The following is a 17638-nucleotide window of genomic DNA, read 5'->3' on the forward strand; positions in this document are numbered from 1 at the left end:
ACCTGGTTTAAAAATGGGCAAGAGATCTAAGCAGACATTTCTCAGGAGACAGACAAATGGCCAGCAGGTAAATGGAAAAGTGCTGAACATCCTTAATCATCAGGGAAATGTAAATCGAAACCACAATGAGCAATCATTTCACACCTCTTAGAACCGTTATTATCAAAACGACACATAATAAGTATTGGCAAGGATGGGGAGAAAAGGGAACTCTTGCATAAATTGATACAGTCACTATGGAAAACAGTATAGATGTTCATCAAAATTAAAATTAAAAATGGAACTACCATATAATGCAGCAATCCCACTTCTGGGTGTATATCCAAAAGGGAATGAAATCAATGTCTGCACCCCCATATTTATTGCAGCATTATTCATAATAGCCAAGATATGGAAACACTGCAGCTGTAAACTATATGTTTACTATAAGTATACAACTCTATTAAACATATATAATATATATAACATATATTATATATAACATATATAATATATAACATAATATATAATATATAATATAATATATAACATATAATATTATATATATAACATATATGATTATATATCTATATAACGTATATATATATATATGTTATGGAGGAAAAGTTCCACAAAGGCAAAAGTGCCCATGAAAGTCATCGTGCAGCTCTGGTTGGTAGCTTGAAATTCGCCATGGTGGGAATGTTTACACCACAAAAATCAGGAAGTGCTACTAATTGGGGCTTGAATTTTTGTTTTGCTAGCAAGATTTTTTTCCTGTAAAGGGCCAGATTAGTAAATATTTTGGGCTTTGCCAACCATATGGTTGTGTTACAACTACTCAACTCTGCCATCTTAGTGCAAAAGCAGCCACAAATGTTACATAAATAACAGACATGGCTGTGTTCCAATAAAGCGTAGTTTGCCATAGTTTGCCAAACCTTGGTCTAGACTTAAAGTGATGGAGAAAAATGTTAATATTGCAAATTAAATTTAACGGTGTGCAGTGTCTATAGCTGTTACATTGTGACTAGCACAAAAATGTGACTTTATTTGAAACTCTCTCCCTGTTCAGCAAAGAATTTGCTCATATCATTGACTAGGTCAAGTTCTGATATATGTCTTCTTCATTTCACTTTCATCTTATTCCTGAATATAACCAAAACTATCAACCCACATTCGTGTTGGCACTATACTGGGAAAGGGTATTTGTCAAGCAAGTTACGATTGTGGGCAACTGAAGCTTAATCCGGTGGAGATGCTCTGGGAGATGATGCAAACTACACACCTTAGAGTTACCCCACCCAGGGGCAAGGGAGCAAGGCTGTTTATACACCAACTCCCGAAAGTCATTAGCTGAGTACTGTTCCCAGAGGGTGTTAATTCCTTGGCACTTTCAGCCTTCTAGGAACACTGGCAGCTGAGGCTTTTTGCAGTTTTAGGGAAAAAGTCCTCAGAAACAGTGACTCAAGATAATGGCCCCTGAAAAGTCCAGCCCACTCTAAGAGATACGAGTAGGGCACTGGCAGTGCATGCTGCACCCTCAGAGGTGAGAGTCTAGAGGAAGATTGTCCAGGCCAATATGGTGATTGTGCCCTAAAATGTCCCCAGGGATCCAGGTTTCATCCAGCTTTGCCATCTTTAGAGCTCGTTCATCTTCTTCAGCTGGCAGCTATAGCTCCAGTCTTCACATGTACATTCTAGGCAGCAAGATGGGGGAAGAGATAAAAAATAATGGACACTGCATGGAACTGCAGGTAAAAAAAAAAAAAAAAACAACTCACACACTCACACACACACACACACACACGCTATATCACACATCACCACAACCGGCTAATATATCTATACATATATCTACCTAATCTCTGTCTGTCTGTCCGTCTATCTATCATCTATCTATCTATCTATCTATCTATCTATCTATCTATCTATCTATCTATCTATCTATCATCTATCTATCTATCATCTATCTATCATCTATCATCTATCTATCTATCTATCTATCTATCTATCTATCTATCTATCTAATCTATAAGGAGCAAAGATCCTATACCAGTTGTCTTTTAAGAAAGGTTCCTGGGCCAGGCGTGGCAGCTCACGTCTGTAATCCCAGCACTTTGGGGGACCGAGGTGGGGGGATCGCTTGAGCTCAGGAGTTTGAGACGAGCCTGGCCAACTGTCTCTAAAAACAATTTTAAAAATTAGCTAAGCATCCACCTGTGATCCCAGCTACTCAGGAGGCTGAGGCAGAAGAATCCACTGGAGCCTGGGAGGTCGAGGCTACACTGAGCCACAATCACACCACTGCACTCCAGCCTGGGTAACAGAGTGAGACCCTGTCACAAACAAACAAACAAACGTGAAAAACAAAAGGTCCCTGGAAGCTGCTACACCATACTTTCCACCTACAACCCATTGATCAGAACATAATCACATAGCCACACTTTGCTGCAAGGGGAGGTAGAAGTGTAGCCTTCATTCTGGGTGGTCATGTGTTCCTGGTAAAAATTCTGTTTCTCCAGAAGAAGGAGGAGCTCTCATGAGATCTAGGGGGAAAAAAGAAGAAGGGGGAGCATGGATATGGGAACAACTAGCAGTCATTGCCAACCCCTAAAATGGAAAAGATGGGCGGGGTATGGTGGCTTATGCCTGTAATCCTAGTAATTTGGGAGGCTGAGGCAGGCGGATCACCTGAGGTCAGGAGTTCGAGACCAGCCTGGCCAACGTGGCGAAACCCCGTCTCTACTAAAAACAAAAATTATGTGGGCATGGTGGCGGGCACCTGTAATCCCAACTACTCAGGAAGCTGAGGCAGGAGAATCGCTTGAACCCAGGAGGCGGAAGTTGCAGTGAGCTGAGATCATGCCATTGCACTCCAGCCTGGGGGACAAGAGAGAAACTCCATCTCAAAAAAAAAAAAAAAAAAAAAGGGAAGGGATGCAAATAGAGTGCAAATTAATATAGTCTTATGGTCAGAATATACTGTGATGGGGACAGAGACATGATCAAATCAAGAGCCCAATTAGGGGACTAAGGAAGTAGTTTTCTTCCAAATTATAGGGAGAAAACGAAACAAATGCCTTACATATAATTAAACTCAAAGCCACAACTAGTGGCTAGACTGAAACAGGTCATTAGTGCCTTAGAAAGGAGCATGTTAGGCCGGGCGTGGTGGCTCACGCCTGTAATCCCAGCACTTTGGGAGGCTGAGATGGGCGGATCATGAGGTCAGGAGATGGAGACCATCCTGGCTAACACGGTGAAACCCCATCTCTACTAAAAATACAAAAAAAAAATAGCCAGGCATGGTGACGGGCGCCTGTAGTCCCAGCTACTCGGGAGGCTGAGGCAGGAGAATGGCGTGAACCCGGGAGGCGGAGATCGCAGTGAGCTGAGATCGCGCCACTGCACTCCAGCCTGGGCGACAGAGCGAGGCTCTGTCCGAAAAGAAAAAAAAAAAAGAAAGGAGCATGTTATCCTTGCCTGCCTTTATCACCTTCTTCCAGGGGAAGACTGCATGCAGAATTAGTGGCACAAAATTCATCCCCATGTTTTTGTTTGTTTAATTAATAGACTTTTTTTCCCCCCCAGAGACAGAGTTTCACTCTGTTGCCTAGGCTGGAGTGCAGTGGTGTGATCATAGCACACTACAGTCTGGAACTCCTGGGCTCAAGTGATCCTCCCACTTCAACCTCCCAAAATGCTGCGATTACAGGCGTGAGCCACTGTCCCCAGCCGTCAAAATTTTAAAAGCAGTTTTAGGTATACAGAAAAATGATTAGAAAGCACAGAGTTATCATATGCCCCTTCAACTTGCCTCCAATTTCCTCTATTATTAACATCTTGTGTTAGCATGGTACATTTGTTACAATCAATGATCTGACATTAATACATTATTCAAGTCCACACTGTACATATGGGATCATTTTTCGTGTTGTAATTCTATGAATTGGGGCAGGTGTATAGTGATTGATATGTATATGCCATCACAGTTTCGTACAGAATAGTTTCAATGCCTAAAAATCCTGTGCTCCACCTATTCATCTCTCTCTCCCTCCCACTGCCAGACCCCTGGCAACCACTAACTTTGTTACTGCCTCCATAGTTTTGCTTTTCCAGAATGTCATATAGTTGGAATCATACAGTACGAAATCTTTTCAGATTGGATTCTTTCTTAGCAATATATATTTAAGCTTCCTGCATGTCTTATCATGACTGGATAGCACTTTTTAAAAGGTTTATTTATTTATTTATTATTTATTTGAGATGGAGTTTTGCTTTTTGTTGCCCAGGCTGGAGTGCAGTGGCACGATCTTGGCTCACAGCAACCTCCGCCTTCCAGGTTCAAGCGATTCTCCTGTCTCAGTCTCCTGAGTAGCTGGGATTACAGGCGCCCGCCACCACGCCAGGCTAACTTTTGTGTTTTTAGTAGAGATGGGGTTTCACCATGTTGGCCAGGCTGGTCTCGAACTGTTGACCTCAGGTGATCCACCCGCTTCGGCCTCCCAAAGTGCTGGGATTACAGGCGTGAGCCACCACTCCCGGCCTATTTATTTATTTTTGAATTTTCTTTTTGAGACAGAGTTTCACTCTGTCGCCCAGGCTGGAGCGCAGTGGCTCAATCTCAGCTCACTGCAACCTCTGCCTCCCAGGTTCAAGTGATTCTTTTGCCTCAGTCTCCCCAGTAGCTGGGACTACAAGTATTTGCCACCAAACCCGGCTAATCTTTTTGTATTTTTAGTAGAGATAGGGTTTCGCCATGATGGCCAGGCTGTTATCAAACTCCTGGCCTGAAGCGAGCCACCCATCTCAGCCTCCAAAAGTGCTGGGATTATAAGCATGAGCCACTGTGCCCTGCTATTTATTTATTTTGAGACAGAGTCTCATTCTATCGCCCAGGCTGGAGTGCAGTGTCACAGTCACGGCTCACTGCAGCCTAGACCTCCTGGGTAGGTCTCCTACCTCATCCTTCTGAGTAGCTAGGACTGCAGGCACCTGCCACCATGCCCGGCCAATTCTTGTATTTTTTGTAGAGATGGGGTTTCACCATCTTGCCCAGGCTGGTCTCAAACTCCTGGGCTCAAGTGATCCACCCGCCTTGGCCTCCCAGAGTGTTGGGATTACAGACATGAACCACCGTGACTGGCCAAAATTATTTATTTATTTATTTTTTGAGACAGGGTCTCGCTGTCTTGTTCAGGCTGGAGTGCAGTGGTACAATCACGGCTCACTGCAACCTCAGTCTCTTGGGCTCAAGTGATCCTCCTGCCTCAGCCTCCTGTGTAGCTGGGACCACAGTTGCATGCTACCACAACCAGCTAAATTTTTAACTCTTTGTAGATATGGTGTGTGGGGGGGGTCCCACTTGTTGCCCAAGCTAGTCTCAAACTTTTGGGCTCAAACAATTCTCCCACCTTAGCCTCCCAAAGTGCTGGGATTATAGGTGTGAGCCACTGCACCTGGTCAGCTCTTTTTTCTTAGTGCTGAATTATATCCCATTATATGAATATATCACGAGTTGGTTATCCATTCACCTATTGAAGGACATCTTGATTGTTTCCAAGTTTTGGCATTTATGAATAAAGCTGCTCTAAATATCCATGTGTCGTTTTTGTGAGTGTGTGTAGACGTAAGTTTTCAACTCATATGGGAGCACAATTGCTGGATTGTGTGGTAGGTTATGCTTAGTTTGGTAATAAACTGCCAGATACCTTCCAAAGTGGCTGTACCATTGTGCATTCCCACCAGCAATGAATGAGAGTTCCTGTTGCTCCACATCCTCCTCAGCATTTGGTGTCATCAGTGTTTTGAATCTTAGCTATTTTAGCACATATGCTTTTTTTTAATTGTTGGGTTTTAAGAGTTCTTTATATATTGTGGATACCAGTCCTTCATCAGAGATATCTTTTGCAAATATTTTCTACAAGCTTGGGGATCATGTTTTTCTTTTCTTTTCTTTTTTCTTTTTCTTTTTTTTAAGACAGAGGTTTGCTCTTTTCACCCAGACTGGAGTGCAATGGTGTGATCTTGGCTCACGGCAACCTCCGCCTCCTGGGTTCAAGCGATTCTCCTGCCTCAGCCTCCCGAGTAGCTGGGATTACAGGCGCCCGCCACCATGCCTGGCTAATTTTTGTATTTTTAGTTGAGACAGGGTTTTACCATGTTGGCCAGGCTGGTCTCGAATTCCTGACCTCCGGTGATTCACCCACCTCGACCTCCCAAAGTTCTGGGATTGCAGGCGTGAGCCACCAAGCTCGGCCATGTTTCTATTTTCTTAATAGTGTCTTTGGCAGAGCAGAGTTTTTAATTTTAAAGAGGTACAATTTATCTTTTTTTTTCTTTTGTGGATCATGCTTTTGGTGTTGTATCTATCCCCATGTTTTTACCTGTCTTTTCAGTGACCAGAGAGACAAATCAGTGTTGGTTTGGGTGGTATAAATTGAAAGAGTAGGAAGCAGAAATTGATCTCTTAACCTTGTCCATAAGCAATAGGCTCCAACTCCTGAGATCATGCCTCAGTTGCTGTGGCTGTCATACTTTTATGTAACAAAACAACCCCAGAACACAAAAGCATCTATTTCTCTGTCACATGTCCACAGGTCAGATGGGGCTCAGTTGATCTAGGCTGGGCTCAGGCCTGCAGGCTGGTCTAGGTCTGCTCCATCTATCACTCATCTTCCTCAGACCATGTTCTTTTCAGGACAAAAGACTAGAAGGCAAGCCCAGCCGCACAAGCACGTTTCAAGCCTCTGCTTGCATCACATCTGCTAACATCCCACTGGCTAAAGCAAGTCTTATGGTCAAGCTCAACATTAATGGAGCAGAGAAGTGTACTCCTCCCATTGGATTATTATCACAAATCATAAGGGCAAATTTCCATCAGAAGACCCTGGGTTCTGCTCTCATATACCCAAGCCATACCCCAAACTAGAAAGCAAGAAAGAAATTACCAACTAGGTAAGTTGAAACACTACTAGCTTTATTTTCTACTGTTCTTACATTCAATGCCTAAGGTCAGAACTGTACCCTACTCAGAGGTACAGAATCAAGTTAGTGTAGGATTCCATGGGACCCTGGGGGGTGATGTGATGTACAACCTTCAGGGGATGCAATAATATAGAAAGGTGGTGTTTCCTTTTCACCCATCGTCCACCTCTTTTGTCTTTCTCTCTATGATAAAAACTAGCTCCCAGGGACTTTCAGCTGAGGCAACATTCAGGAAGCCCCCACCACTTCGTCTTCTCTGCTTCCTATGCAAGTCTCCCACCCCTCCACTGAGAGCTTCCCCTGTAGGGTACTAGACACCTCTCAGCAGCCATATCTCCAGACCAGGATTCCTGCAATGGCAAATACCACCTCGACAAGTATGATGGCTGCTTGACCCGTGGGAAATGTCAGGTCTGCAGGCAGCCCCCAACCCTGGAGGCGGCCCCCAGCTCTGGGGAGCTGTAAACTGACCAGCTCTTGTAGCAATGTGGCCTAAGAGGAAAGTCAGGGTCCCAAATCATGAGAAACCATTCCTGTCATCCTGGAAGACCCAGCTCCTTGGAGGCAAAACCCATCCAGCATCTGGATACCAGCGGAGAAGGCAGAATAGTGCCCCCCGCCGAAAGATGTTCATGTCCTAACCCTCAGAGCCTGTGAAAATGTTACCTCACATGGCAAAGGGACTTTGCAAAGGTGATTAAGAATCCTGAGATGAGAAGATTATTCTGAATTATCCAGGTGGGTCCAAGGAGTTCTTACAAATAAAAGAGGGGAAGAAGACTCAGAGTCAGAGGAGATATGAAGATGAAAGCAAAGTTTGGAGTAATGAACAAAAGGGGCTGATGAGTGAAGGAATGGGAGCAGCCTCTAGAAACTGGGAAAGGCAAGGAAACAAATTATCCCCTAGAGCCTCCAAAAAGAATGCAGCCCTGTCAACCCATTTCAGTCCCTCTGACTTCTGGAACAGTAAGGTTATACATGTATTTATTGATTGATTGATTGATTGAGACAGGGTCTTGCTTTTCTGGAACAGTAAGGTTATACATATATCTATGTATGTATGTATTTATTTATTTATTGAGACAGGGTCTCGCTGTCTTGCCCAGGCTGGAGTGCAGTGGCACAATCTCGGCTCACTGCAACCTCCACCTCCCAGGTTCAAGCAATTCTCCTGCCTTATGCTCTCCAGTAGCTAGGATTACAGGTGCCCACCACCACGCCTGGCTAATTTTTGTATTTTTAGTAGAGAAGGGGTTTCACTATGTTGGCCAGGCTGGTCTCGAACTCCTGATCTCAAGTGATCACCCACCTCAGTCTCCCAAAATGCTGGGACTATAGGCATGAGCCATTATGCCCGGCCCAGTAATGTTATACAGTTTTGTTGTCTTAAGCTACCAGATATGTGGTAATTTGTTACAGGAGCAAGAAGAAACTAATATAGCCAGTAACTATTTTAGGGCAGTTAGAAAACCTCAAGCATTGAACCCCACTTTTCTTTCCTTTCTTTCTTCTTCTTCTTCTTCTTCTTTTTTTTTTTTTTTTTTTTGAAACAGGGTCTCACTCTGTCGCTCAGGCTAGAGTGCAGTGGCACGATCATAGCTCACTGTGGCCTCGACCTCCTGGGCTCAAGCAATCCTCCGCTCCTCGGTCTCCCAAAGCACTGGTATTACAGGTGGGAGCCACTGCACCCAGTCTGAACCCCACTTTTCTTTGTATTTCTGGTCCCCAGGAGAGTCCTTCACCCTTTTTGACTTGTCATACAGCAAGAAGGCAAATAGATATTCAAGAATTGGAAGAACAGGAAAACCAACCTTTTGGTAAAGACTTTGGCATTTATATCTTTTATTTAAATATTCATTTCACTATTTTGAAAGTTTCCCTTCCAAATCACAGCTGTAACTAAAATCCAATCATTCCAGGAAATAGAAATATCAACTTGGGGGCTTCCTGAGAATGTCAGATTGTGGATTGCAAGAGTCAAAAAGAGATTTTCCAGTCCAACCTACCCACTGGACAGTTGAGGAAACTGTGGCTGAAGTGAGGGTGGGTTTCTGGGAGTAGGAAGGGGGCGTGGGCCCTGGTGGATGGTGCCGGAGCCACCTTGCAGCCACCACCTGGGCACCCCCTGGCCCTGCCCTGTCCTCCCCATCATGGCTGCTGTTGGTACTGGCTCTCTGTGGCCGTGTAGAAGTCGTCCAGCACACTCTGGATGTATTCGAAGGTGGGCCGCTCCTCCGGACGGTTTTTCCAGCAGCGCATCATGATGTTGTAGAGCTCCTCTGGGCAGTTCTCCGGGCGAGGCATCCGGTATCCACGCTCCAGAGCTCGGATCACTTCAGGGTTTGACATCCCTGAAAAGGAGCCATGGAATTAGAAAAGGAAGCAGTTAGGAAATGAGAGCCCAGGGTTGGCAGGCCCTGTGGCCTCCCCAGCAGTCATCACTCCCCACCTCACCTTGCAAGCTGAGCCCCTTCCACTGTGAAAGACAGAGACTTCCACCCTCAGCTTCACTTGCAGCTAGGACATGGGCCTGGGACCCAGTTTGGGCTAATGGGAGCTGACGGGGAGGTCTGCTGGGAAAGTGCCTGAAAGGTTTTCCTCCTGCTTAGAGGAGAGTCTTTGGAGAATGTACCCTTCATCTCTTCCTTTGAACACTGTGAGATACTTTTGATACTTGGAGGTGACAACATGGAAAAGACCATCACAGAGACAGGAACCCAGAGTCCTGACAGCTGCTGAGCTGGTGAAACCAGTCACCAACGGCAGATGGGGAGTAATAGATTGCTTCTGTTTCAGTTACTCTTTGTCTGTTATTTTGTTCCTTGCTGCGGAACACATCCTAATGGATTTAGCGTCTATTGTGTGTTGCCTGGTTTTGACTAGTGCACCCTCAAGACAAAACATTCAGGTGGCCAGATTCAGTGTCAGCCTATGGGTGGGACCATTTTTTGTTCAGTTCAAGTTTCTATTAGCTGTTCATAAGAATAGCCATTCAATGTCTGTGATCCCCAATTTTATATTATTAGTCTCAAACTCCAAACTCATGAACTCAAGTGCTTCCTTTACTTGGATGTCTCTATACTTAAGTCAACTCAAATTTAACAGAGCTAAAACAGAGCTCTCCAATTTCTATCCCTAGACCATTACCCACCCTGTGGTGCAAAGCCAGGGTAATCATCCTTGATTCTCTCTCTCTCACCTCCTAAGTCAGCAAGTCAGATCTTTTCTTTTTTTGAAACATAGCAGTAGTTCATCAACATATGCTAGTCACGAATGCTACCACCCTGTCCAGACCATCATCACCTCTGCCTGGGCCACTGCTGTGGCCTCCTCACCGGCTGCCAGCCTGTTCCCCTTCCCTCCCATTCATTCTCCATGCTGAAAGCATCGCTTAAATATGGAAATCGCCAGCCCGGCAACATAGCAACACCTTGTCTCTCAAAAAATTAAAAAAATTAGCTGGGCATGGTGGTGTGTGTCTGTAATCCCAGCATTTTGGAAGGCCAAGGCTGGAGGATCATTTGAGCCTGGAAGTTAGAGACCAGGCTGCACAACATAGTGAGATCAAGTCTCTACAAAAAAATTAAAAAAATAAAAAATAGCCAGGCATGGTGGCATGTGCCTGTGGTCCCAGATACTCGGGAGGCTGAAGCGGGAGGATCACTTGAGCCTAGGAAGTCAAGGCTGCAGTGAGCTATGATTGCACCACTGCACTACAGCCTCAGTGACAGAGTGAGATATTGTCTTAAAAAAAAAAAGGTGGAGAAAGGACAAGATCTGATTTACAGTTTAGAATTATCCTTCTGGCTACAAGTGGAGAATAGGGTGTAGGACATAGAGGGAGAAAACAGTAAGACTGATGAGGATGCCGCTGCACCATCCATGGGAGATGATGCTGGCCTGGATGCAGTGGAGACTGTGGAGTTCAAAGTGGTTGAGACTTGGGATATGTTTTGGAGTCAAGTGGCCAAAACCTTTTGACTGCTCAGATGTCATAGGGGTGAGGCCAGGCACGGTGGCTCATGTCTGTAATCCCAGCACTTTGGGAGGCCGAGGCAGGTGCATCACCTAAGGTCAGCAGTTTGAGACCAGCCTGGCCAACATGGTGAAACCTCATCTCTACTAAAAATACAAAAATTAGCCAGGCATGGTGGTGGATGCCTGTAATCCCAGTTACTCAGGAGGCTGAGGCAGGAGAATCGCTTGAACCTGGGAGGTGGAGGTTGCAGTGAGCCGAGATCATGCCACTGCACTCCAGCGTAGGTGACAGAGGGAGACTCCGTCTCAAAAAAAAAAGAAGTCATAGGAGTGAGAGAGAAGGAAGGGCCAAGGAAGCCCCCAGATTTCAGGCTTAAGACATTAGGTGGATGGAGGTGCCTTTAACTAAGACAGGAAAGGTGAGGGAAAGTTGGGGGTGAGGATCAAGAACTCAGTTTGAATGGACATATTGTCCAGATGAGCCCATTGCCAGGCTGGGCCCTGGTAGCAGCCCCAAGCTGATGCCCCTTCCCTACCTGGGTAAGGGATCCGGCCGTAGGTGACGATCTCCATCAGCAGGATACCAAAGGACCAGACGTCTGACTTGATGGTGAAGGAGCCAAAGTTGATGGCTTCAGGAGCTGTCCACTTGATGGGGAACTTGGCCCCTGCAGGGTTGAACAGAGCAGAGTCGGGGGAAGGCTGGGGAGTAGTGAGGGTTGGCTCTGCTAAGTTGGGGGAACAGGCAAGGGCAACCGCTGCCAACATCTGCCCCTGCAGACTTGCAATTTCCCTGTTACGTGGCCTCCCTGTGGAAGCGAGGGACATCCATCCTGAGGACAGATGGCTAAACAAGGAGGAGTGGTCTTAGGGGCCTGGGGTATGGCGTGGAAGTTCACTCTAGAAGCCTCCTCGTTGATTCAGCTGATACCCCAGTTAACTACAACTCTGAAGAGTGGAATCCCAGAGGTCACAGGTCTTTGGGGACAGAAGGACTTCAGGGGGTCTTGAGTCCAGGTTGCAGCCGATGCCTCAGTCCTCTCACCCCGGGCGATGGGAAAAGGGAGGATGCTGGCTCTCAGCCCATGAGGTTTCCACCAGTCACGGTGTGTCTCCCCCTTTACCCGCCCCTCCTCCCACCTAGTCTGACATGGGTTTAGTTAGCCTTTTCATTTTTTTTTTTCTTTTAGAGACTCTTTCCCAGGCTGGAGCGCAGTGGCACAATCATAGTTTACTGAAGCCTCGAACTCCTGACCTCAAGCTATCCTCCTGCCTCAGCCTCTTGAGCAGCTGGGGTTACAGGTGTGCCCCACTATGCCAAGCTAATTAAAAAAAATTTTTTGGCCAGGTTCGGTGGCTCGCTCCTGTAATACCAGCACTTTGAGAGACCGAGGAGGAGGATCACCTGAGATCAGGAATTCGAGACCAGCCTGGCCAACCCCATCTCTACTAAAAATACAAAATTAGCTGGGTGGGGTGGCAGGTGCCTGTAATTCTAGCTACAGGCTGAGGCAGGAGAATCGCTCAAACCCAGGAGGCGGAGGTTGCAGTGAGCCAAGATCACATTGCTGCACTCCAGCCTGGGTGAGAGTCAGACTCCGTCTCAAAAAAATAAAAAATAAAAAAATTTGTAGAGACAGTGTCTTATTATGTTACCCAGCCTGGTCTCAAAACTCCTGGGCTCAAGCGATCTTTCCACCTTGGCCTCCTAAAGCACTGGGATTACAGGTGTGAGCCACTACACCTGGCCTAGTTATCCTTTTTTAGTATTTATCTTAATTATATCATGGTTGGTGAACATGGTCTATAGAATATATGCTGTTTGGAATTTGTTGAGACCTGCTTTATGACTGAGTACGCGGTCAAGTTTTGAAAATGTTCTGTGTGTGTGTGTGTGTGTGTGTGTGTGTGTGTGATTGTGTGTGTGTGTATATGTGTTTTCTCCCTTCCTCCTTTGGATCTAGAGACTTTTCTTGATTTCCTGCTTATCTTCTTCTTCTTCTGGTTTAGAAATTATACATTCTACTTTTATTCCTTTAGTCATTACCCTTATTTATTTATTTACTTATGTTTTGAGACGGAATCTCGCTCTGTCTGCCCAGGCTGGAGTGCAGTGGTGTCATCTTGGCTCACTGCAAGCTCCGCCTCCCGGGTTTCACGCCATTCTTCTGCCTGAGTCTCCCGAGTAGCTGGGACTACAGGCGCCCACCACCACGCCCGGCTAATTTTTTGTATTTTTAGTAGAGATGGAGTTTCACCGTGTTAGCCAGGATGGTCTCGATCTCCTGACCTCGTGATCTGCCCTCCTCAGCCTCCCAAAGTGCTGGAATTACAGGCATGAGCCAACATGCCTGGCCCTATTTATTTATTTTTTTGAGACAAGGTCTTGCTCTATTACACAGGCTGGAGTGCAGTCACATGATCTTGGCTCACTGCAGCCTCAACCTCCTGGGCTCAAGTGAATCTCCCACCTCAGCCTCCTGAGTAGCTGGGACCACAGGCTTGCACCACCACACCTGACTTATTTTTAAATTTTTTGTAGAGATGGGGTCTTGCTATATTGCTCAGGCTGGTCTTGAACTCCTGGGCTCAAGCAATCTGCCCATTTTGGCCTCCCAAAGTGCTGGGATTACAGTCATGAGCCACTGTGCCCGGTCTAAATTTTTTTTTAATTGAGTTACAACATACATGAAATAATATGCACAAATCTTTAATATCCATTTTGCTGCAGCTTTATATATGTATATACCCTTGTAATCACCATCAGATTGGGCTGTAGAACATTTTCAGCATTTCAGAAGGCTCCTTTCTACATCCTTCCAGTTAATACTCCCTTATTTAAGGTGACCGCAGCCTGTGCACGGTGGCTCATGCCTGTAATCTTAGCACTTTCAGAGCCTGAGGCAGGAGGATCACGTAAGTCCAGGAGTTTGAGACCGGCCTGGGCAACACAGTGAGACACTGTCTCTACAAAAAATTAAAAAATTAGCTGGGCATGGTAGCACGTGTCTGTAGTTTCAGGTACTCAGGAGGCTGAGGCAGGAAGATTGCTTGAGCCCAAGAGTTGGAGGCTACAGTGGGCTATGATCTCACCCCTCCACTACAGCCTGGGCAACAGAGCAAGCACCTATGTTTTTTTTTTGTTTTTTTTTTTGAGACAGAGTCTCGCTCTGTCACCCAGGCTGGAGTGCAATGGCACAATCTCGGCTCATTGCTGCAACCTCTGCCTTCCAGGTTCAAATGATTCTCCTGCCTCAGCCTCCCGAGTAGCTGGGACTACAGACACCCGCCACCACGCCCAGCTAATTTTTGTATCTTTAGTAGAGACAGGGTTTCACCATATTGGCCAAGCTGGTCTCAAACTCCTGACCTTGTGATCCGCCTGCCTTGGCCTCCCAAAGTGCTGGTATTACAGGCGTGAGCCACTGTGCCTGGCCGCACCGTCTCTTTAAAAACATAAATAGGACTGGCACAGCGGCTCACATCTATAATCCCAGCACTTCAGGAGGCCCAGACGGGTGAATCACTTGAGGTCAGCAGTTTGGGACAAGCCTGGCCAAAATGATGAAACCCTGTCTCTACTAAAAATACAAAAACTAGCCAGGCATGATGGCACACGCTTGTAATCCTAGCTACTCGGGAGGCTGAGGCAGGACAATCGCTTAAACCCAGCAGGGGGAGGTTGCAGTGAGCTGAGATGGCGCCAACGCACTCCAGCCTGGGCAGCAGAGCGAGACTCCGTCTCAAAATAAATAAATGAATAAATAAATAAATAAAAATTAGGCTAACAGAAAATAAAGGTGACTGCAATTCTGACCTCTGGTGCTATAAATAAATTTTGCCTGTTTCTTTCTTTAACAGCTTTATCGAGATAGAATTCACAGACCATACATTTCACCCATTTAAAGTATATAATTCCGTGGCTTTCAGAATATTCACAAAGTTGTGGATTTTAGAATACTTTCATCACATTTCCCTGCAAAAAACCCACAGAAGTCACTCCTCATTTCTCCCAACTCCCCACCGCCAGCTGTAGGCACCAATAATCTACTTTCTGTCTCTTTAGATTTGTCTGTTCTGGGCCAGGCGTGGTGGCTCACACCTGTAATGCCAGCACTTTGGGAGGCTGAGGCAGGTGGATCACTTGAGGTCGGCAGTTTGAGTTCAGCCTGGCCAACATGGTGAAACCCTGTCTCTACTAAAAATACAAAAATTAGCTGGGTATGGTGGTGCACGCCTGTAATCCCAGCTACTCAGGAGGCTGAGGCACAAGAATTGCTTGAACCTGGGAGGCAGAGGTTGCAGTGAGCTGAGATTGAGCCACTGCACTCCAGCCTGGGTGAGAAAGCAAGACTCCATCTCAAAGAAAAAAAAAAAAGATTGCCTATTCTGGACATTTCATAGAAGAGGAATTATACAATATGTGGTCTTCATGCTAGCTTTCCTTTGACATAATGTTTTTAAGGGTCATCTGTGTTCTAGCCTGGCATAGTACTTCACTCCATTTTATGGCCAAATAATATTCCATTGTATGGATATATCACATTTTGTTTATCTGTTCATCAATTGGTGGACATTAAAGAGCGTTGTTTCCATTTTTTTGGCTATTAGGAAGAATGCTGCCATGAATGTCCAATTACATGTTTTGTCTTTTTTAGAATTTCACAAAAACGAAACCAAGCGGCATCTACTCTTTTTTTTTGGTCTAGTTTCTTTCATTTTGATATTATACCTGTGAGAGTTACCCATTTTGGTGCATTTAGCATTGGTTTGTGCCTCTTTCTTTCTCTCTCTCTCTCTCTTTCTTTCGACAAGATCTTGCTCTGTCCACCAGGCTGGGTGCAGTGGCATGATCATGGCTTACTGCAGCTTCAACTTCCTAGACTCAAGTGATCCTCTCACCCTGACCTCCTGAGTAGCCACAACTACAGGCATGTGCCACCATGCCTGGCTAATTTTTTAAATTTTTGTAGAGACTAGATCTTCCTGTGTTGCCCAGGCTGGTCTTGAGCTTCTGGGCTCAAGCAGTCCTCCAGTCCTGGCCTCCTAAAGTGCTGGGATTACAGGCGTGAGCCACTGAGCCTGGCCGGTTTGTGCTTTTTCATCACTGCGTGGTATTATGTTGTGTGAATATACCACAATGTATACATCCATCCTCCTGCTATGGACATTTGGATACCCTCCCCATTTTTGTCTGTTATGCACAAAGCTGCTCTTACCCTTAATTTTGACATATATTTGCCCACTCCCTCTAAAATCTATCAGTACTTCTCAATCTGATCTAAAATCTCCTCAAAGTCTCTGGGTGAGACTCTGAAGTTCAGGACATTATCCAGAAGGATCCACCAAGCTCAAGAATGCACAGCTAATACTGGGGCAGACTCTTGCATTTTACCAATCGCTCTCACAAGTATCAACTCTCAACACTCACAGGCATCCAAATGGACAACATAGGGCTGCTTGGCAGCGTTCCCTACCTTCCCGAGCTGTGTACTCGTTGTCCTCAATGATCCGGGCCAGGCCAAAGTCAGCAATCTTACACACGAGGGATGCAGAGACCAAGATGTTGGCAGCTCGGAGGTCTCGGTGGATGTAGTTCCTCTGCTCGATGAAGGCCATGCCTTCTGCAATCTGCACCCCAGAGATACCTTTGTCCTCAGACCTGGCCTACGCCAAGATGGCCCCACCCGAAAGCAGCAGAGAGGTGTTCAAGTGAAGAAAATGTGAAATGTCTGCAGCAGCTCTCCCTCTTGTGTCGGGAGGGCCCCAGGGCTCAGGGTGGCATTCCTTCATCAACCCATTCAGGTTAGAGGGATCCCTAAGGAGGCCTGGGCCAGTTTGGGGGATTCTCTAGAATTCCAAGACTTCCAGAGAGCACTTGGAAATGTTCTCAGGGAAAAAGCAATGGGACTATTTCTCCAGGACCTTTTCTTCCAGGAACACACATACACACACACGTGCACATGCACACACGCACACACACACACACACGAACCCTAGGATACTACGAAGAGCTTTCACCTTCAACTCTTTCTGGGGACAACCCAGGTTCATGTCATATTCTGCTATACCTCTCATATCTTCCTCATGCCCCAGCCTGGGTAGGGAAAATTCACTTATTTACGCAACGGAAATCTACCGAGTGTCTTGTAGGTGCCAGACATGTTGCTTGAACAGGTGATGAGCCTGGCAAAGCCCTGCAGGTGGTAAGTACCATAAAGAAAAGATAAAACAGGCCGGGCATGGTGGCTTACACTTGTAATCCCAGTACTTAGGGAGGCCGAGGTGGGTGGATCACTTGAGGCCAGGAGTTCAAGACCAGCCTGGCCAACATGGCGAAATCCCGTCTCTACTAAAAATACAAAAAGAAGACGAGCATGGTGGTGCACGCCTGTAATCCCATCTGCTCAGGAGGTTGAGGCATGAGAATTGCTTGGACCCAGGAGGCAGATGCTGCAGTGAGCCGAGATCGTGCCACTGCCCTTCAGCCTGGGCGACAGAGCAAGACTCTGTCTCAAAAAGAAAAAAAAGATAAAACAATGTAACAAAATATGACCTGTAGAGAGCTTTTTTGGATTGGGCGTTCAGGGAAACCTGCTTTGAGGGGGTGAGATTTTAGCAAAGATCTGAATGATGATAATAATAAGTGTGTCACATAAGAATATTCTAGGCAGAGAGAACATGAGGTGCA

The 17638-nt window shown here is 45.9% G+C and overlaps 1 protein-coding gene across 6 annotated transcripts in view; it reads right to left on the reverse strand.

Annotated features, from left to right (window-relative positions):
• Nucleotides 1–8800: 8800 nt before the first annotated feature.
• The window catches only part of HCK (HCK proto-oncogene, Src family tyrosine kinase), a 50218-nt gene continuing 41380 nt past the window's right edge, over nucleotides 8801–17638 (reverse strand). For all 6 annotated transcript variants that reach the window (XM_058432922.1, XM_058432924.1, XM_058432923.1 and 3 more), the window contains 3 exons: nucleotides 16425–16578; nucleotides 11484–11615; nucleotides 8801–9320 (listed from right to left, as the gene is read on the reverse strand). In XM_058432922.1, coding sequence (XP_058288905.1) covers nucleotides 9118–9320; nucleotides 11484–11615; nucleotides 16425–16578 — 489 coding nt within the window. In that variant the 3' untranslated portion in view covers nucleotides 8801–9117. The remainder of the gene's footprint in view (nucleotides 9321–11483; nucleotides 11616–16424; nucleotides 16579–17638) is intronic.

Source organism: Hylobates moloch, unplaced genomic scaffold, assembly GCF_009828535.3.
Source record: "Hylobates moloch isolate HMO894 unplaced genomic scaffold, HMol_V3 SCAFFOLD_21, whole genome shotgun sequence".
In the NCBI taxonomy this organism is placed as follows: Eukaryota; Metazoa; Chordata; class Mammalia; order Primates; family Hylobatidae; genus Hylobates; species Hylobates moloch.